Source organism: Dermacentor albipictus, chromosome 2 (genome assembly GCF_038994185.2).
Source record: "Dermacentor albipictus isolate Rhodes 1998 colony chromosome 2, USDA_Dalb.pri_finalv2, whole genome shotgun sequence".
Classification (NCBI taxonomy): Eukaryota; Metazoa; Arthropoda; class Arachnida; order Ixodida; family Ixodidae; genus Dermacentor; species Dermacentor albipictus.
The window spans coordinates 76,659,186-76,682,048 of record NC_091822.1 but is presented as its reverse complement, the minus strand read 5'-3'; the positions used below and the strand labels follow the sequence as shown (position 1 = coordinate 76,682,048).

General features: G+C 45.6%; 1 protein-coding gene across 1 annotated transcript; it reads left to right on the top strand.

The window, feature by feature from the left end:
* The first annotated feature begins 1,225 nt into the window (after positions 1-1,225).
* Positions 1,226-21,511, top strand: LOC135913103 (techylectin-5A-like). The gene is made up of 6 exons (XM_065445764.2): positions 1,226-1,290; positions 8,426-8,595; positions 9,323-9,465; positions 10,412-10,517; positions 14,949-15,116; positions 18,936-21,511. Exons 2-6 carry the CDS (start codon positions 8,454-8,456, stop codon positions 19,001-19,003), a joined length of 627 nt encoding a protein of 208 aa, XP_065301836.1. The 5' UTR covers positions 1,226-1,290; positions 8,426-8,453; the 3' UTR covers positions 19,004-21,511.
* The last annotated feature ends 1,352 nt before the right edge of the window (positions 21,512-22,863 follow it).

The window sequence follows — 22,863 nt, the reverse complement described above, 5'->3', positions numbered from 1 at the left end:
TAACTTATGAGAAATGCAAATGTGGCGCCGTATTGATTCTTCACCTGCAGTGATATGAGTAAAAAAAGTGCTCCTTGAAGACATTTTTTTTGTACGCACATAAAGCGAAAACGATCATCACACATTTTTTTTCCAATGTGCTAGGTGGCACCACATACACATTTCACAGCAGTCCCCCAAAAAGGAATTCAAGTGAACTGAACGGAGATTGAGAATTCATATTAACGGTCCCTTTTGATAACCATGAGCCATTAAATACGAATCTATGTAGTGTACATGCATTAGTGGCGACCTGAGCTACAGTAGCCAAACATTTAGAGCAATTGAAAATTCATGTTAATTTGGTATAAACGTGATACACAAGAGTTAAATGAGCACAAATGACCATGAAAATGTGAGAACGCCCTCTATTTCTCTGTATTCATCAGGCGCCGAGATACCATGTGATGGCATAAGACAATGTGTATGCGATGAATATATTCCATGAAGAAAACCTCCTCGTTAGGCCAACGGCCCTTACATATCAGTGGCACCACTCCAAACGTCACCTGAGTTGACACCAAGGAGGCTAAAAAAAAAAGCGGTTTTTCTTAAACCTCCTTGGTTGACACACCCTTTGGAATCCGAACCAAGAGTGGTTTTCCCACCAATGGTGCACCACAAAATCTGCGCAAAGATTAGAGAGTTCAAAATCACGCAACGAGAATCCACATGCTATGGTCAGCAATGAACACGAGCTTCTAGAGATTGGCCTAGCTGAAATCAAGAAGAGTGAAGAGCACTGCCAGTATGTCATGTCTGTCTGTTGCGCCTACCTCAATTTGCCATCGTGCGGCGCGTGTAAGAAACGAAAAGAAGCAAGAAAATGTTGCGGAAAGATATAGGAGGCAGGACTTTTCCGACAAGCGTCTGCAGTCATATATTGCTTGTCAAGGTTTAACTCGGCTTGTTTAACTCGGTTACTTGAAACGTAATGTTGCGGCGCAGGCATGCAACGCGCATTCCCGCATCCACTTTCAACTTGCTGTCAGTGCTCGTTTTCGTCTCTCTTTGCTTGCCGAAAGCACGCGCAATGTTTATATTGTCGCTCCCTAACACACGAGAAGACTCGTGTTTTCCTGCGGAGTGCGAAACGCACGCAGGTCTACTCTCATGTTTCCATGCTTAGGAGCAACGTGCGCATGAATATAAATCAGCACACATCGCCTCTCCAGCGCTAAATTGTGCGGTGCTGGCCTGACAGCCGCCCTACGTTAAAGCAGATTCGTACAACATTGCGAAGATTATTCCGTGAGTAGATAGCAGTTGCTCTTTCTTAGCTGTCATAATCTAAATGTGCTTGAGCATTTTAACCAGCACATGTCCTTCTAGGTAATTGTCCCGCTGGTACTCTTTTTCTTACGTCGCGATAAAATGCTTTCCTCATATAGGACAAAGGTAAACTTGACGCGATACATTTCTATGATTACAACGCTGCTATAAGTTGGCTTGTAATCATTTGGCACTGAGTGGCCCTTTCCCATCAAGCCTAAGCAGTCAAAAACGAAGTATATATGGGTAAATTTCTACTGTTCTAATGTTCTAAGATGCTGCAGATCAGTGTCGGAAACTTCAAACAGTCAGACCCAATGAAATACTGATATAACGCGATGTAAATGACGCCTGGCCACCTTGGTGTCGTACTTGGCCTCAACCGCCTATAAGAATACAACGATCGAACCCGCGCTCGAAGTCCCTAGCAGCTGCGAAGCAACTGACCACCGCAGCGGTCAGACCTCTGACGCAGCAAAGGGTGCTAAGAATCTCTGCGTCCAGACAGGCCGCCATTGGAACCTGAACCGTACAACGTTTAACGCTAGAACGTTATCTAGTGAGGCGAGCCTAGCAGTGCCATTGGAGGAATTAGAGAGCAGTAAATGGGATATATTAGGGCTCAGTGAAGTCAAGAGGACACAAGGAGCATATAGAGTGCTAAAAAGCGGGCGCGTCCTGACGAGACGTCTTGACGAGAGATGAGTACTAGAAGTCGGATTCCTGATTCATAAGGATATAGCTGGTAACATGCAGGAACTCTGTAGCATTAACCAGAGGGTGGCAGGTCTTGTTGTGAAACATAATAAGAGATACAAAATGAAGATCGAACAAGTCTACGCCCCTTCATCCAGTCATGATGACGAGGAAGTCGAAAGATTCTATGTAGACGAGGAACCGGTTATGGGTAAACTCAAAACAAAATATGCTGTTCTGATGGGCGGCTTCAATGCCAGGGTAGGCAAGCAGCAAAAAATTATGGGGTTTTACGTGCCAAAACCACTTTCTGATTATGAGGCACGCCGTAGTGAGGGACTCCGGAAAGTTGGACCACCTGGGGTTCTTCAACGTGTACCTAAATCTAAATACACGGGTGTTTTCGCTTTTCGCCCCCATCGAAATGCGGCCGCCGAGGCCGGGATTCGATCCCGCGACTAGGCACGAAGCAGGCTGGAGACAAGTCAGTGGTTCTAGGTTCTAGGAATAGAACCTAGAATATGGCACAGGTTCTAGGAATAGCAGGGGACAGTTATTCGTAGAGTTTGCAGAACGGAATAATATGCAGATAATGAATACATTCTTCCGCAAACGGGATAGCCCAAAGTGGACGTGGAGGAGCCCGAATTGTGAGGCTAGTAATGAAATAGACCTCGTAATCTGCGCAAACACTAGCATCATACAAGATGTGGACGTGCTCGGCAAGATGCACTGCAGTGGCCATAGGATGGTCAGAACTCCAATTACCCGAGACTTCAGGAGGGAACGAAAGAAACTGGTACATCAGAAGCAAATATATGAGTTAGCAGTAGGAGGGAAAATAGAGGAATTGTGGATCAAGCTACAGAACAGGCATTCAGCTTTAACTCAGGAAGAGGATCTTAATATGGAAGCAATACGACAATCTTATGGGCATCATTAAGGAGTGTGCAATAGAAATCGGTGGTAACTTCGTATGACAGAATACCGGTAAGCTATCGAAATAGACGACACATCTGATTAAGAAACGCCAATGTATGAAGGACTCTAACCCTACAGCTAGAATAGAACTGGCACAACTTTCCAAGGTAATCAACAAGCGTAGAACAGCTGACATAAGGAAGTATAATATGGATAGAATTGAGCGTGCTCTCAGGACCCGAGGTAGCCTAAAAGCAGTGAAGAAGAAACTAGGAATAAGCAACAATGAGATGTATGCGTTAAGAGACAAAGCCGGCGATATCATTACTAATATGGGTGAAATAGTTCAAGTGTCTGAGAAGTTCTACAGAGACCTATACAGTTCCAGTGGCGCCCACGACGATAAGGGAAGAGAGAATAGTCTAGAGGAATTTGCGTCCCACAAGCAACGCTGCAAGAAGTAAAGAAAGCCATAAAATCATAATAAGAAAGGCGTCAGGCAGGGAGATACGACGTCTCTAATGCTATTCACAGCTTCTTTAAAGAGGTATTGAGAGACCTGGATTGGCAAGAATATGGGATAAGAGTTAATGGAGAATACCTTAGTAACATGCGATTCGCTGATGATATTGCCTTGCTTAGTTACACCAGCGACCAATTGCAATGCATGCTCACTGACCTGGAGAGGCAAAGCAGAAGGGTGGGTTTAAAAAGTAATCAGCAGAAAACTAAAGTTATATTTAACAGTCTCGGAATAGAACATCGGTTTACAATACGTAGCGAGGCACTGGAAGTGGTAATCTACTTCTACTTAGGACAGGTAGTGACCGCGGATCAGTATCATGGGACTGAAATAATCAGAAGAATAAATATTGGCTGGGGTACGTTTGGCAGGCATTCGCAGATCATGAACAGCAGGTAGCCATTATCCTTGAAGAGAAAAGTGTATAACAGCTGTGTCTTACCAGTACTCACATACGGGGCAGAAACCTGGAGGTTTATGAAAAGGGTTCCACTTAAATTGAGGACGACGCAACGAGCTATGGATAGAAGAATGATAGGTGTAACGTTAAGGGATATGAAAAGAGCAGATTGGGTGAGGAAACAAACGCGACGTAAACACATCGTTGAAATCAAGAAAAATAAATGGGCATGGGCAGGACATGTATTGAGGAGGGAAGATAACCGATGGTCATTGAGGGTTACGGACTGGATTCCAAGGGCAGGCTTGCGAAGCAGGAGGCGGCAGAAAGTTAGGTGGGCGGATGAAATTAATAAGTTTACAGGGACGACACTGCCATAATTAGCACATTACCGGGGTAGTAGGAGAAGTATGGGAGAGGCCTTTGCCCTGCAGTGGGCGTAGCCAGGCCGATAATGATGATGAAACGACACTTTACCATTCAAAAATGTAATAAAAAAACTCTCTGATTTGTATTAGATTCCACAATTTACTATGGAAAGTTGTAGACTGTATGTAACTGATAAAAAACCCGGACATTTGATAAGTATAGGCAAGAAGAGAAGTTTTCTAGGTTACAAAGCCATGCAAGAAGTAATAATAGCTGATCCAGGGTACAAAGGGCAAGGCCGATGCGATAAGAGATTCTTCCTAACAATCATACTGCAGTGAAGCCGCTAATATGTGGGCGCGCCTGTTCCTGACAGGTGGCGATGAAAAATTTACTTCTGCATATCTTTTAAGATATGCATATCTTAGATTAGATTACGAGGTTTCATGTGCCAAAACCACTTTCTTATTATGAGGCACAGCGTAGTGGGGGACTCCGGAAATTTCGACCACCTGGGGTTCTTAAACGTCCGCCTAAATATAAGTACACGGGTGTTTTCGCATTTCACCCCCATCGAAATGCGGCCGCCATGGCCGGGATTCGATCCCGCGACCTCATGCTCAGGAGCCCAACGCCATTGCTACTGAGAAACCATGGCGGGTTGTGCATATCTAAAGCATGTCTAACTTTATGTAGGGTACAATTGCTAGGTATATATTACTTGGTCAATTTTACCGTATTTGTGTTCACTTTAAACGGTTTACCGCGCTGGCAAACTTTTGCTCAGCACTTATTACAACGCTCTATTACGTGTACCTTGTGACATGCTCTTTGTTTCATAACTGTCATCGTTATGGTGCACAAGGTACGATCACTTTTCGCTAGGAACGTGCCGCGGTGGCGTAAATGCTGTGCTGTTGCGCATATAAGCACCAGGTCACGGGATCAAATCCTGGCCGCAGCGGCCGCATTTCGATGGGGTCTAAATGTAAAAACACCAGTGTCCCGTGTGCTGGGGGAACGTTAAAGGCCCACTGGCGGTCAAGATCAATCCGGAGTCCCCCACTACGGTGTGTCTTATAATAAAATCGTGGTTTTAGCATGTAAACTTTCAAAATTCCTTCCATTTTCAGTAGCAAATGTTACACGACGAAAATGTGCATTTTATGCGATAGGAAAGCCTTTTTAGCGGGTAATACTTTATTGCTCTAGCAATGCAAATATCTAGAGAAATCAATTTTCTTATGTTTCAAGGTAATGCGTTAAGTTAACGATCAATAAAGACAGGGTTGAACGGTGCGCATATTCGTTGGCCAAGGAAACGGGGAAGTTTTTGTTTATGAATTAGGACAACCCGGCGTGGGAAGTCGTGATCTGATCTGTCTCCAGTATCTTTATATGGGTGGTGGCCCGATTCTAGGCGAACGCGAGCCCGGTTCACTGATGTCAGGGTGCTTAGTTGTTCTCCTCGCCTGACACCTGGCTCGAGTGCTGGGAGCAGGCCGTGGCGCAGGTTCCTCACTTTTGACTTACATATCAGTGCTCACCATAGCGCCCCTTCTTTCCCGAGAAATCCAGAGGATGCACAAGCTATCGCTAAATATAGTGGGCAGGCGACCACTTTGTTGTGGAAAAGCTTACATGCCTGTTGTTCGTGCATCGATTTTAAATCGGGAGGCAATCGTGTGTCTTACCTTTAGGCAGTCCGTGCCGGGTGTGTTGAAGAGAATGAACTGTTGAAGATGCTTGGAAGGTGAAAGCTGGGAGTAGTGCCGCGGTCTGGTTGCGCATGGTTTCTTTGTGCTTAGAGCAGGGAGAAAGCAAGTGCCAGGTTCCTTACGTTCAGCGAACAGAGGGAGGTAAGGAAGTCGCCTGCGGTGGATACGCCATGAGTCAGGCTTGTTCGTCGCTTTTGTGTGTGGGCGTCAGAATTCATGTACGAGGCATGTTCACACCCTTGATTAGAAATCTAGTCCGCCGTAAAAGCTCTGTCGTTAATTGCCGACATCTGCTTGTGAAATCGCACGTGTGACGAAAAGAGGGTCTCACGCGCAGTGTGTGGTGCTTCGGTGGTCCCATGATTAAGGCCCAATGACGCGAGTAGCGCTAGGGACAGCGAGGTAGTAAAGTCTGAGTGACGCGTCTTCGGACATCGCTCCTCTGTGGCACTGATGCGGAGTCCTGAAAGGCGGTGCAAGTTGTAGCCGTCCCAATCGATTCATACTACCTTGGAAGTTCTGATGGGGGTGCGACACGAAGGATGTGGCTGATGCGAGAGGCCATCAGAACTTGTGTCTCGAGATTGTGATGCCAGCCCAACTTCTTTGTAGGTACAGCGTAAGTGGTGTTGATAGTCGCAAATTATCAATGCACTCGCCAGAGGGGCTTGATGGCAAGTCGACTGAAGGAGAGGATTGGCATCCTAGGGGAGGGACGGAGAACGCTTCTGAAGCTCCGTCGCTCTCGCCTAAGTGTCGCTCTCGCCTTCAGCATGCGGTTGAATGTCCTCAGCGTCGATGCGGCAGACGGCACAGCCAAAACCACGGACTGCAGCTTGGCAGGCGGCGTGGTGTGCCGGAGTGGGCACGCATCTAACGTTGGAGGTTGACGCGTGTATCAGCAGCAGTGTTGATGAAGTATAAGGCTTTGGTCATGGATTCTTTGACCTGTGAAAGGCGGCCGCATGTTGGGTTTATGGCTCTGGCCGCTATCAGTGTATTAGCTGAGCGGTTCCCGCAAGGGCAAAACGCTGAAGGCACTGTTGAGCGTGCTCACCGTACCGGTCGTAGCACTCGCACACTTCGCCAGACAAACGTGCCGATCTTTGTTGACTGAGGCTGTGATATTAAAGTCGTGATGGCGTACATGTCCGTCTGCTTTGAGTGAGCTTCGCTCCGCGGTCAGCTGGTCGACTTTGGGCGTAATCAGTTTTTTAGTATCAAGGAGCCGTTCCAAGTGGTCGCCGCGCTCCAGTGAAACGAATGAAGAAGACTCACATGGTCACTTGATGGCGGAGACTATGAGTGCACTGACGTCCATGATAATGTAGGCCATTTGATCTCACTACTCTAGGGATTCGGAGGAGGACGCACTCAGGATTATGCGCATCTGCTGCGGCAGTGACAGCCAGGAGATTCCGCAAGGTATAGATGTGTCTAGGGAAACAGTAGAGTCTCCGATTACGTGCATCATGCGACGCCGGATATGCGTTAGTTTTCGGTCAACGAGTTCATTCGCGGTTAACAGCTATTGAAACCGATGCTGTTCTGACTCGGTTGTGCAGCGTACGAGTTACAGCTTATGAAGGCCATGCAGGCAGAGAGCGGAGAATATTCATAACAGTTGCAATGACAGCAGATGCAGCGCGTTGTTGAGGTGGTCGTATCTTGGTGTTTGTTACGTCAGACGGAGTCGGCGGAAAAGCGGCTGGACGCTGAGAAACTACAGTTAGAAACCAACTGCCAGAAGCCTAGGAACCTCAAAGCAGCGAGAACAGTTCGGTTGCTGTTGCGTCCAGCATCGCGGAACTGTCGGGGTCGGTCTCTGTGTCTTTCAGGACTGGGTAGGCCTTGAGGCATGATGAGGTTGCCGCCGACAAGAAGGCCCGATAATGCCTGGGGAGAGCGTGCGAAGGAACGCGTCGGGTGGCCATTCGCCGTCTGGAAGTCGGCACTTGTGGGTTGCTTGGTTCGGGACATTGCTTATATTGAAGCGTCCGAGGTCATCATTTGTCGGAAAGTGTAAAGTGCTATCTTTCCAACACATTTTTGGAGTGGTCGCCCGAATATAGGCGGCCATGAGCCCGGTGCGCCGATCTAAAGATGCTCCGATGGTAGCTCGAACCCGGGCTTGAACTCGGGCAGCATGTCACGGCGCTACCTACATCGTCTTCTGCCATGCTATGACATCTCACCATTCAAAATGCCTTTTAAATCTTTCACATAATGCGCTAGTGGAATGAGCACACTTGCATCTGCAACAAAGAAATTAATGTAATTGTTCGTAGGTAAGGTAGATGATATTTTCATTTTGTGTGTAGGTAATAAAATATACGCTTAAAATTCATTGTTTTTTAGTTAGTTGGTCTCTTCTAACCAAGATAGATTTACGTAAACAAAGACCACATGGAGATCCATTGACCCGTTGCTTCCTGAATGGGGGTAACACTGGTGAACTCCTGATACTTGCAATACTTTCTTTGACAGTTTCAAAGTGCCACGTGCATCAGTCCAGATGGGAAGATACTTTGCCTTTCTGTTCGTGCTTGTCACCGCTTCCGCCGTCGCTGTGCAGTCAGCAGCACTTGTGAAGCTAACCGTCGAGCAAGTGGAGGAACCCGGATGGGAGCTCAGCCGGGTCCTGTACGACATTAAAAGTAAGAGTGATTTTTTTATTCTTGCAGCATCGCTCAAATGTGGAAGATTATCGAGGTGTTGACTGCGAAATTATACTGTATCGCCACATTATCTCTAAAGGTGATCACTATTAAGGTGTATTTAATGAGGCTGGCTGACTTCGTCTAGAGCGAATAAACGGAAACCACCGCGACTTGACTTATTGTAGCTGCGTGTCCGCGTCCTGGGCAAAGCCAACCAAGTGTGTTATGCCATGCTATGGAAACAAACAGAGTCAAGAAATGTGAAGAAAGTGGGCATGTACCGAAACTTGACTCCACCCTGAATACACGGGCCAAGATTTAAAGGCAGCGGTCTCGCATGTAACTATGAGTGAACCGGCAGAACTGTTTACACTAAATGTGCCGCTAAGTTTAATGCAGCTGCAACATTTCTGTGCTTTCATAAAAGAATATAAAAAATAATTCATTTCCTCACTAAAGAATAAAAAGCTTAGGTAGCCAAAATGTCCAACTCCACAGGGCTTTAGGCAAGCACCAGAGAACTGTTTTCATGTCGTTTCATTACTAGATTGCTTTATTTGGTGTGGCGAACAACACTGAGCCGACGATCTGCGAAACTGTTAGGAACAACTGCGTCTAGTTCTCATTTTCTGTACTACTTAGCAACTTTCCTCCTTAAATAGTGAGTCATAATAAAATGTTTCTCTCTATCTAAGTAATTGACAAAAATATATGTTTCCTTCAGATACCATTGAGCCTCGGCATTGCAGCGATCTTTTGCGTGCTGGTCAGAGGAACAGTGGCGTTTACACAATATTCCATCAGGCGGCGGGACCGTCGCGACAAAGCGTCTACTGTGACATGAAAACCGACGGCGGTGGTTGGACGGTAAGGCCACTTGCTCTTAATAAGATTTTTCCGCACACAATACCAATTACATAGCTTGAGGGAGTGTCTCTTTATTTTATTTTTTTTTGTCTTAAGGAAATATAGCCCGCATTGCACATGCTATGCAAGCAGTGTGTTTCAGTGTCAATACAGATATACAATATGAAAATTATAGCATATTACAACGGAAGTGCAAATACGAAAACCCCTGTGTCACACGACAAGAAAATTGCACTCGATGGTTCTACAATAAATATGTGTGAAGAGAAGTTCTTGCAATTGCGCACCTTGAATTATATAGACAGTTGGCTTTCCTCTTATCAATGGCAAGTTCCTCCCTACTGTTTTCATGTGTTTCACGCAGATATTTTATTACATTATTAAGTGCACCTCGCAAATATCTCCATTGGATATATCCCATATCCCATAATCAAGTACGTGTACATAACAATCGCTCACAAACGTTCACAACAAGAAGGTATACAAAGATATATTTTGCACTCTAACGATTCATACACTCTGTTTGCTACGCCGCAAATATCAATTGGTAAAGCGGTGGCTGTTTCTATTCACTTGTAGACATTTCATTCTGCCACTCGTCAAATGTGTTATCTGCTTTATCGCAATCTCCTTGCGTCTGGCGTCGTGGCAAGCGCTATTTGGTTGTTATGTGTCCTCTGGAAGTATGGCGACTCTCATTTAAATGCCTTATTGGTAATGAAGCTAGAATGAGACATCGCTCGTATAAAACCATTCGTAATTCTTTAAAAAGTGCACCATTTGAGGTCGACGTGTAATGTAGATGGCAAGGGGTTCTGATGAATTCGTTCAACTAGCTGCTTTGAATTTGTTTTCAATTTAATGCACATGATAAAGAGAGAATCACCTATTGTTTATGGTGTGGCATGTAGCTTGCACCCATCTATGAGGGAATGTCTTAACGCAGGTGATCCAAAGGCGAGGACAGTTTGGAAACAGCGCCTACCACTTCTATCGAAACTGGACAGAATATGTCAATGGCTTCGGTGATCCTGCTCAGGAGTACTGGATAGGTAAGTCGGCCCACCTGAGCGCCTGGGAAATTTCACCTTCACCTTCTAACAACAGTCATCACGGCATTGTATAGACCGTTTCATTGAGGGCACCGCCATTTTGCGACCACAGCGCCGTCTATCATCTGGGGTCATGGTGGTATGTGGGATCGCGCTGGAGGGTGCACGGCGAACATGCTATTGATGCCGAGTTGCAATAGTTCGCGCTTTTCCGAGAGGTGTCAACAAGCTCTTTATATTTTAAAACTTCTTAGCGTGTCGTCACTAAGCTTTTACCTTCGATATAGTCGCAATATTGAATGGCGACGGGCTTAGAGACGCTCGCGCAACTCTGCTCACCATATACATAGGAGGATGGTCAAGTCAAGTCGATACGGAACGTATACATGGAACGTGTTGTTATTAGACAGTTTTAGTTACACGTACGTAGAGGCTTCACGTACGCAAACGTGAAAAGCCTACATACCTTACGTGCACGCCATCTGAAACGCTTTTAGCTACACGTACGCGACGCACGCCAAGAGGGACCCTGCAGCCCCATCTATCCGGAAATGTGAACACGGCGGTAGCCAATTCAATCCTGTCGCCGTGTTTCGAAACGAGCCTTCTGCGCGCGCGCAGGCCGCTATCGCTTGTTCGTGATCTTGCGGAACTCCCGCGCGAAGCTTTCTACGTGCGCAAGAAACGCACGGAAAGAATTGAATCTAACGTACGTCCGTGAGACGCGCGCGCGCCCGCTACGTTGTATGCATACGCACTGCTCACACGTGGAAGCTCTACGTACGCAAAGCCTCTACGTACGTGTAACTAAAACTGTCTATTGTACGTCTAGCCTTGAACTTTATTATGGTATCATTCAGCTGACAACAGTTAGAGGTGTCTCCATGTGCCGTGCGGTGTGCCGCATAAGCGTACATCCCCATCCATGTAACTGCGAAGCTCCGAGGAAACACGTCTTGCTAGCTTTTGTGTTCCTAAAATTTATGGCTGTAAGATTTTCTGAACACTGTTTATCGGGCATCCGGGCATCACACTTTACAAAATAAAGAACTGTAAAATAACTCCATCAGAACCGCTGTTAACATGAATAAAATGAGCTGATGATAATGGTGACGAAAATGTCTCGATCAATCAGACGCACTCGTCGCGTTAAAAGATAATACGCACTCCTATGTCTCGAATGGTGCCTGTCCAAGCAAGGGCACCCGTCTATTCGAGTGAGCCGAAAACGAACAAATACTCTTTGCAAAAGCAACTTTATATTCTGCAGTAATACAGCCCGCGATGAGTGGCGTCGCCAGCCTGCCGGCGAGATTCGGAAGAATGGGAGAGCCCGTGTGAACTAGGGCAGACCGGCAACACGGTAGGCATGGCTTTGTTTGCAGAATGGAAAACAACACACTTGCATTTCTTCGCCGGCAAGTACTGTTTTCATAATACGTCTTCGGTCAACTTGCTCCAGAACATTGGTTGCCAGGCATGATGACCTTAGAACACGTTTGAACAGAACAAGTTTATTGTGGTGCACGAAGAAGTAGTTAACTTCATCCATTCGCAATAGTTGACTGACTCGAATACGCGCCTCTCTTTCATATTCCAGTTTGATCATGGGTGCCGAGTTCCGAGTTCGTCGCCAAGCCCTCACTGGGAACAAAACCTTCCGAACATACTCGCGACGGCATCAAATCCTTTCTGTTTACGCTGGCAATACAAAGCGGACGCTTCTCTGCTACCGCAGCGGTGGTGTGCACGAAGTCGCCGCGGCTGAAGATGCGCTTCACGTTTGCTTCCGAAAGTTATTTTTGCAACCGAATACAGCAGAGTGGTAGCTTATCGACCTTGAGTCATCTGGTATAGCAGAAATCCCAGAGAGAACGCGTTAAAATCGCACTGATTCGCGATTCAACCGCTATACCTATCCAAGTTGCTGCTGGGAGAAAACGGAATCCGCACATACCAGTGCGAGGAGGAGAGCGGCCCGGCGCGCTGGTTCGAGGCTACGTTTTTCCTCGCCGACAGAACGGTCTATAGTACTATAGTACTAATGAAACTTTTACAGTTTTCATATATAAAATAGAATCTTCGCAAGCAATGCGTGCCCATAAATGTAGATAGGACTACATCATAACATGGACTAAGCCAGATAAAGATTAATTATTCTGTGGCTTTAGTGATTACCTTTATGTTTTCTGAAACAACGTCCTTTCACCAACACCTTCTTTACGTATATTGAGTGCTTTTATTTACCTACATTTTTTTTTAAAAAATGGCTTGTGGCAAACAGCACAGTTGAAAATCTTGATCTAAATTATTCGATGAGGTGGTCATTACTTCTACGAGAAGTCAAAAAGTTTATTTGAATAATTAAAACTATTGCGCTCATAAGCTTTTCTTTATTGCTAATTTCCTGCACTTATTTCTATCTACGTATTCTAACTAATGAGCGTGCACGACATATGGACAGAGAATGGACTCTCAGGATGGAATCGCCAAACCGCAAGCAAGTACGCTTTCGACATTGCGTACCGAAAACCTTTTCAAACGAGGCCAATATATTGAAATTCCATTTTTTTTAGGTGCGGCCCATTGAGTGAGATTGGCGTGTAGCGGTGAAGTTCCTCACCCGATTGCCACATGGGCAATGTCCAAGATTTCTGGGTGTGCAAGTCGCGGTGACGTCAACTCAGTGTCAGATCTAGCCGGGCGTCTAAGCGAAACGATTACGCACAATGAAGAAATCATGATGATGGAGCGAACTGCGGTCCTTCCGAAATATTCGCAGCGTTGAGTGCACATTTACGACGGTAAACGAAGTTAAATTCATTTGTGGTATTCGTGCCAATAAAAAGGCTCAAAGTAAAGCGGCGTGGATGAAAGTCCTGGGAGGAACTCATCCTGAACCAAATGGCCCAAGCAGTGGAATGTGCAAGCATACTGTGAAGTGTGGTCATATATGGGAATTATTGTAGGTGTGCTGGCGAAAACGACACAATTTTATACAGGCACCGCAAAAAAGAAATTACGGCAGAAACAATCTCAAAATTACAGTCGCCGTTAATGTGATTAGCCTTTAAGGGATGTAGCCACACATACCGTTTTGTCTCCTCCGGAAGGCCTCTTGTATGAGAGTCTGCTGCTGCCTGATTTTTCTTTCGCACTTCCCTCTGCACTGTCTAAGTCAGCTAGCGGCGTCGCCGGTAAGGCTGCGCTTGACGCGTGTCTCAATGTAAATGACGCACTTTCGATTTCCCTCGGCAACAGATATTTTAGGGGATATCCTTTTTCGTCCTTGATGAGTGGCACAAAACTAGTCGCCCATCTTGGCACGATGTAGGTATGATTTAATAGCGGCCCATAACTATTGGCACATAAAACAATTAGCGAAGCAGGCGTGAACTAGGATCACTGTCCCAGTCCTGGTGTCAGATAGTGACTCAAGTCGGTCACTGACATACCGCAAACAAAGTGAGTTTTCCCGCCAATGGTAATCGCATTCAAACCGTGCTTTGTTTCCGCGTAAGTCAGCATCCATTTCTCTAAATGATAAATCGAAGTTGCTGACGCCGAATGCAGATGTCCTCATTGCGAAATATCAATATATTAGATATTTTTTTCTAATGGAAACAAACGAAGCAAGACATTTGTTTTTAGTGGTTCAAATAATCTTCATCGGCCCGCGTAGTACGCCAGTTCAGTGCGACAGTTCAGTGCGAGAAGTTCGTTTTCGTTGACAGGCACATCATGTTTTGTTTTTTTCCTAAGCCTCAATCACTGTAAATTTGAACTGATATATTGATAATTATAGATGCATAATGCTAGCGCATAAACTTACCTGACTGGGAACCATTGCTCTTTTGTTTCTGTCTTGCTCAGATGAGAAAGCAACCATCAAAGCATGAGTGGAAGATTGTATATGTTTGACATAGCAGGAAGAAAGAAAGGTATGTTTGTAAACTAGAAAAACATTCTGCTGGCTAACCTACACCGCTCTCATGTCTCAATTTCACTGGTATCATGAGTACTACTTTCCTTCTAGTGGCGAGATGCAGCAGTCGCTAAAATGCCAGGCAATAGCTATAGACATGGCTGATCTTTGTCGCACTAAAATCACTGTCGTCAGCGCAAGAGAGGTGGTTTCTGGCTCTGTTCCTTTATAGCTAACATTAAATATCTCTATAGCTTGCGTTGTGTGAGTGAAATAGCAATTGATAGCGTAGCCTTCTCACGGCAAAAGAAAAAGAGATACCAAAATAATTAATGTAGGTACTTATAAATACATGTTCCAGTTCGCAAACACAAAAAAACGCATTATTTGCAATAATACGCACCTTTTTGTACGACAAGTAACGAAATTTTTGTTCTACTTATAAATTTTGTGCACGCTGAGATTTGATGGCCTTCGCACAGAATATCGAAACGTCTCGTTTTCAGGAAACAATGCTTTGCACGCGCTGACGTCCGGCGACGAAGACATGTCTCTTCGGGTGGTGCTGAAGAATAACACAGAATACAGCGTTTCTGCCGACTACGAAAGCATTCACGTCGGCAATGAAGACGACCTATACAAGCTGCACTTGGGAAAGCTGGTAGGCCCAGAAGGTAGGTTGATGTCATGTACCACTTGTTCCAAGCAATAAGTCGGACCGTGTTTGTAGCGGTGGTTATTGGGATTATTGAGCCAGACAGCAGTCTCCAGGGTGCATAAATGATGATGAATATTACCTAAACGTTTACTATATCGCTTTCAGAAACGTTTGTCTTCGGTGGGCTATCAGAGGCCCGCCGCAAAGACACTGCTATATCAGCCACAACTTTTATACAGCAGTCGCACGATGTTTTCGTCATCTATTTATTCAGCCTATTCTTTTCCACGGCCTGACGAAGGCCACTGGCGAAGATCTACGATTACCCCTTGCTTGCGTCAAAGCACTTCATTCAGTGCCCGCCAATTTCAACCCACCAAATACTACTCAGCCCGCCACAGCATTTATTTCTCCTTGGCACTCGAGGTATAAACCTAACAGCTTACGGATTATGTACTTTTGATCAAAACAATACGCGCCCTGCGCGTCTGTTATCCCTAATTTAATCTCTGAAATTAAATTGGAAGTAGGTGTTTTCATTGCACGGTCAGCTTTCACTCTTAACAATGGCTATATTACAAAAACGCGTTGTACAGTATATAGCCATAGTTTTCCATACAAAAAAGCCTGAATTCATGAAGTAGAACGGCAAGGAGGTCTTGCTTGGAGAAAAAAAAATACCGATCCTTTCAACTCCGTAACGATACCAGCGAAGCTCTTGTAGCACACGACACACAGATGACACTTAATTTTGAAGAACTGCACGATCACATTCATTGTCTTGTTCGGTGGTTACTGTGACACAGGCACGCACACAGATTTATTGCTTTTGGGAGTTTTTATTGTAGTAGCATGATACTTGAGTCTTGCGCATTCTCAGCTTCGCGACATGCATCGCCTTATGTGCCTTGCCGCATACGCTCGGCGTTCTCTGCACAATCTTGGGTGGCGTTTGCCGGCCGCCGGCGCCGTTGGCATTCCCGTTGGTGCTTGGTCCTTCCTCGAAGGCACGTAAGATGTTGCTTTTCGAGAGTCCTAACTGCACGTGGCCCTCCTACGCTTACTGCAGAAAACAAATGGAGTGCACAGCTCGGCAGCTGCCGGTTTTATCACATTTTGTTCTTCAGCGCTGACGACCACCGCCACCTCGGGGAGCAGTAAGAAACTAATCATGAACGTGATGGGAGGGCGTACAAAGAGAGGGCAGTGCGCGCATAGAAATAGTAGTGTTCCTGTATATGCTCCCACAGGGAGCAGAGTTGCGCATAGGTCTGCCGTCGTGCTCCAGCTCTGCAGCGAAGCCACTCCTCGCACGCGCAGGAGCCAAATGCCGCGCGGTGTTCCGCCTTTTTCTCTAGTGGTCGCGAACTACAAGCGCCAATTGTTCGCAGGCGCTTAGCAAAGGGCACTTCTTCATACAGGCTACGCTTGAACGAGTCATTCGTGCAGCCGGAGGGGGTGGGCTTCCAACCAACCGAAACTTTGTATGTACCTATGTAAACACGCATATACAAACACACGCACGAACGTACAAATAGGGGGTAGGACCGCCTTCGATTCCCCAAAATAATATACTCCCGTGGCTCGAACAGCTCCAAAGTTCGCTCGCAAACGCGCAGTACGTCGCTACAAAAAGCGGTGCAATGACTTTCAGCATGCACATGAAGTTGCCTTATCATTGTCAGAAGGCAAGAAATGTTTTAAACAGTGCTTAAAGATAACTTCATATATGTAAGGTGGACACGTAGCGCATTTTGGCTGCCGAAACCAGCCGAAAAATGACCGTCGCCAAGAGAGCTATCGTGCCTGCAGTTATGTCAGTGACCGTTAACAGAGCGTCATTTATCACTAACCATCGTTCAGAACAGCTGCACGTTTTCGATACATGCGGTGCAGACACAGATTTAAGCGCATTTCAAATGTTCACATGCGCACATTTTTCGCAAAGCTTACTTTTACGATTAATTCATAACACAGACTAAGCAGCTATTTAGTAGCAGCAAATCTGCAAGTAGAAAAAGATTCAAGATGCAAGAGCTTCTAGATCAAATTTATTTCATAGAAGGGAATGCATGAACGGCTGCTGGCAGCAGGCCAAGTGTGCTGGTTCTTGGAACCTTGGGGGCAGAATTCAAAGAAACTGGAAAGGCAACAAGCTATTAAGAGTAACAACAGGATATTTTTATTGCACTAATCACATCAAGATGGCAAACTTGCAGAGTAATTATTCACACAGTGCAGACTGTAATATGACAACACATTTTTCTTGATGTCTCACCACTCAGAGAAGAGCCAGTAGTTGAAGGCACTGTATCAAGTCAATGAAATCACTGAAGCAGGCTTTGGCCAAAAAGCCCAGTTACAAAGCTGTGTGACCTATCGCATCAGAGGCAAGGAAATTTTACGTCATTCAACAGTGCATTCACTCCACTCCCGCCCACAGGAAACAGCATTCACCAAAGCACAACGTAGATTTCCAGCATGTTTAATTGGACGACAAGTTTTGTTCCACTGGCACCGCGTAGAGCGCTTTACCGCCTTCCGTGCGGTTTGTGCAGTATGGTGCGCTGCACCCCGTCATACTGGAATACAAGTGCCAGTGCGATGTGTTTCGTATCACTTCACCAAGGTCCTTGACTTCACATCGTCGAATACCGTACCTGAAACCCGCAGCTGCTCCTCTGAACGCACGATCGATGGTCTTCTGATTGCAATGGCGGTGACACTGACGGAAACGACGAGTTCGTATGAGTCGGCGATGCGCCCGTAAAGTTGGCTTCGCAGCGGCGCGGATCATTTGACGTCATTTTTCGCGCTCGGCCAATAGCGGTGCGAGCGGCGTCGGAAAAGTTATGCGCAACTCTGCTCCCTGCGGGAGCATATACAGGAACACTAAGAAATAGGTTGCGCGGTGGTATCCATTGCTCAGAGGCGCAGCGGCCGTGTCACAGGGGTATAAGCCATTCCTTGCAGGTGTACGAGCCATTGCTTACGCGCTTATGGGCCATTGATGATAAAAGTGTCCGACATGATGTGTATTCTGTATGCGTGACTAGAAAGAATGTAAGCGCTGTTCGCTTCACTTTGCTGATTGCTGGAAGCCTCTGTATTACGGGGTTATCAGCCATGGCATTCTTGATTGCTTACAGAGGTATGGGCCTGTGGTGATGATAGCTCTTCGTTTACGCGCACAAAAAATATACGGAATCCTACACATAAACACCTTCCCTGTAAACAATGCATTCTGGCCAGGACACTCTGCAACATTAACATAATATACACGGTATCTTCAGAATACTTGTCAATACTTCTGCCTAAGAGCAAAAGGTATACTGTTCATAACGCATGCTGCAATGTTAAGCATAATTAAAGAAAACTTCCTTAGCCTTTCAAATTAGCGTCTGCAAATTATTTTAAGGTAGAACCATCATTATTCATGCATATGCAGGCTAGCACTTCAAACATTGTGCGTTTCTATGAGAAAAGGCCAACACAAAACTGATAACAAGAGAAATAAAACTATAATAATGCACCAAGTGTGCCTAAAGGTGCTGAGCATATATTGCCAGTGAAATTGTACCCATCCACGAAATCACAGCAATGTGTAAAGTCCTTTATAGGAATGGAAGATGGTTGGCTACAGGACAGATCAATCTCGGAATGGCGTTGCCGTCATTTTTCCCAGAAGTAAAGCTCTGTTCTTAAACATCTTTAACTTGCACCTACGCTGCATAATTTCGCGGCAATTATAGGTCGTGGGGCCATGATGGCTTGGAACGAAATATACCTTTCTTTTCGTTAGCATGCCATGAAATCCAGCTGTTTTATTCGCCAGTCTTCTTCTTCCCTCCCTGGCTGGGATGCCATGGCGGACGGCAACGGTCACAACTTCTCCACCTTTGACCGCGACAACGATTTTGGTCCTCGCAACTGTGCGGCCTTGTTCCGAGGAGGTTGGTGGTACAACGACTGCTACACGGCGAACCTTAATGGGCTGAACCTGAATGGACCGCATGACAGCTACGGAGACGGTATCGAGTGGAGCCTCAGAGGCGAACCAGTGTATTTGATTTATTATTCTTATCCCGCTGTTGAAATGATGATTCGGCCATACGGGTCCTTGCTTCACCGCCCACGCCAGCTGCTGTCAATGCCGTTATCTTAAATTTATAAGGCGCAGATCGGCGAACAAACGCCTGACGTTGTGCTGTACTCAGTCACCTGCATACCTGTTGTAAGCAGTCCCTAAAACAGCGTGACGACTACTTACGACACGCTTCAGTGCGACTGTCACTGTGTTGGGCACAACACTGAATAGGGTGCTCTTGAAAACGTTCTGCAGGTAAGCTTAGCGGGAATGGACTTGACGTGAGTTTGTTGGTTCACGCAATGTGCCATCGTGCATAACTGCACACCGAAAGTGTTTGTCATATCAATTTAATGTCTTTAGTTCGTCAAAGTTGCTTTATGGTCCAATGGCAACTTGTAAAGAAGCAGATGGGGATTGACTGTCAGGTTAATTTGTCAGATGAATATGAACAGCCGTCGAACCTAAGCCGCGATATAACACGCTTGCAAAAGATATCAGAGAGCGTTAAAGCCTACTATAGGAGAAGGTCGAAAGGTGTGGACGCTGACTTGCACCCCCCCCCCCCGCCCCCGCCCACCCCGTAGCTACGCCACTGATCACACTACCCATTTACCATCCCTTGCTACCAATTCTCATGCTCTATAAAGTCATCTCGTTGTATGTTCTGCAAAATATATTGTCTGCGCAACTAAGCTACTTCCTGGTAAACTTAACTATGCTATTTGCTACCCCCTTTCGTTTCTATTACACACGGCTTTATTCCTGTATCTCAACGTTACTCCTAAGATTTTTTTTCGTTTCAGCGCTGATTGCGCGGTATTTATTGTTTGGATGAAGAAACCAACTTTTTGGATACTGAGATAGGCTGACACAATTCCAGCCCTGATACGCATCCCATGATTCCATTCTGCGTATATTTAATCCCTCGTTTGAAATAAATCAACCAGTTATCAGTCTGCCCTCGTATCGTCCGCTTCTTTTGTCTTCGTGCGAGCTGCGCTGCCCACCACTGGGAACATCTTCAGTTACCAATTCACCCAGTATCCTTTGTTAATATGGTTTTGAACTTGCTCCGAAGCTTCGTAATTCCCTTGCATATTCCTGCCAGTTATGATATTATCTTTAGTATTACAACGGGAAGCTGGGAAAAGTCAGAATTAATACATGCTGTTTCGGTATTCGAGGGATCTTGACATGCCTGCGATAACAGGAAAGATTGAACTGCCTTGGCATATTGGTCTTGACAAAAATTTATGGCACTCATGTTTGGCGGAAAAAATTTTGACAGTGTTAGTTGGCCTACCATCTCTCTATGGCGGTATCCGATGCACTTATAATCGCAATAAATGAGTGAATTCATGCTACGCTGCAATCAAATATTTTTACTGGAGAGTATACTGACCAGTGAGTGCTTTATTTTGTTACTTTTTCATTTCACGCTCGTAAACGCACAAAGGAAGTTGTTCAGACTAATTGCATTGCCCAAAAACAATTCTAGCTCCATAACTCCTATCTCTGCAGAACCACAGACATTCGCAATTCAATAGTAAAAAAATGAGGCGTCGGTCTACCTGATCGACATACGAAGTAGCTGCTTAAAGGGTGTCCTTTATGCTGCAACATTCATAAGAGATAGGTGGATATTTTATTTAGTGCGCTGTTCGCAACTCGCACAAGCTGATGGGTGCCACATGCCTGGGCTACACGGGGTCTTCATTTTTATGCTTACGGAAATAAAGAAAACCTCCTGTTGCAGATAATTGAATTCTTGACCCTGGGCTGGAAGAGAAAGGCGGATATTCTTTGCACGAGAAATCCAAACACATATCCAAGAAAATAAAAACATATTCGCTGATTACCTTCCTAATTATTAGTTTACAGCACTTATTGCAATTTAAGAAATGTAGATGGTGAGTATGCAAGGCGCATCCCATTTGTGATGAATTTACGGAACGACACCAGTTTAGAGATATGCGCCACGAAACTCGCAGTATAATTGTACTGTTGTTCCACTTACGTTTTTCTTAAAGCTATTTTAGGCAGTGATGCACAGAAGTAACTGCAACATCCATGTATTTCGGCCCACGCTTTGGGAAATAATATCTCGAAACTGATGCCATCCTGTACATACATAAATTTCAAGTGTATACGTCTTGCAAGTTCACCGGCTACAACTCGTAAATAGCAATATGTGCTGCAAATATTGTGTGCTGAAATGTGTGCTGTAAATATGTGGCAGTAAAACTTTGACACGGGGAGTTGGTTCATTTTTGTATAAAAAAATGCAGCGCGACTGAGAGAAGGACAATAATAAACGCAAAGCTACATTTGTCGTTCTGGTATGTCTTGCATCCTCGAATAATCCAGCTCAAGAACAAGAATTATGCTGCCTGCCATCTGCAATAATTAAACATTCCGGAAAACGTAGAAATGGTCACCTTTTATATTGAATCAGTAGCTTTCAGGATTTACCACCCGTCAAAGTGAGCTACAAGGTGAAATAAACCTTATTATATTGAACACAACATGATCGGGAAAATTAATTTAAACAATATTTTTTGTCTCTTGACAGCTCAAAGGCAATAATGAAACACACAAGTACTTTCTTTATTTGAACCAATTCAACATATGAACTGAGACGCAAGTGTCCTTACGTATGTCTAGGGCACCAAATAGCTAAATTGGGTTAGTACTTTTCTTACCATGCTTAATCAGGAATTATGGTTGCCATAGTAGATGGCCACGTATCACAGTAAGTGCTAAAGGTTTCAGGCACTCATATTTTCGGCCACAGCTCCTAAGTTTCCGGGAGGTAATACTGTCACCCAGCTATGACAACTAAAACAGTTTAGCACCGACAGGTTAAGAAAAAAACGTCTGCCTGTAGCGATGGCTGGTCCTCGGAGAGCCCGCGCGCAACCACGAACTTCGTCGTTCTGGCCTTCAGGGTCCCGTTTCAACACGTGCAAACCTATTTCGCGTCATTGCTATGCTCTCAAAAGCGACCGGCCCGGTCGCTTCGAGGGCAGCGGGCGCGCACTATGGGCAAGAGTGCCAACATGAAAAGACAAAAAAAACATAGAGGAATGTGCACAATGCTGAAGCAGTTTGTGAGGGTTGCTTAGCCCTGGCGTGCGTAGTACGGCTTCATCCGTACTACGTGGACGACTTCAGCACGGGGACGGCGTCGGTTCGAGCCAGGATCAGAGGTTTGAGGCACCACCTCGTAGTTCACATAACTGAGGCGGCGTACAACTTCGTAGGGGCCGAAGTAGCGGCGCAACAATTTCTCGGAGAGCCCGCGGTGTCGGATAGGTGTACACACCCACACGCGGTCGCCTGGTAAGTACTGGACATTCCGTCGGGTCTGGTTGTAACGGTAGGCGGCGGTATTCTGCTGGGTGCGGATGCGATTCCGAGCAAGCTGGCGAGCTTCCTCGGCTTTCTCGACGAAATCTTCAGTGTTGCCATTCCTTGTTGTTCCGTGGTCTACCGGGAGCATGGCGTCTAAGGGAGTTGTAACGCGACGTCCGTAAACAAGCTCGAATGGTGTAAACTCGGTGGTTTCATGCACAGCGGTATTGTAAGCAAACGTGACGTATGGCAAAATTTCATCCCATGTTTTGTGTTCCACATCAATGTACATGGAGAGCATGTCGGACTAATGTTCTGC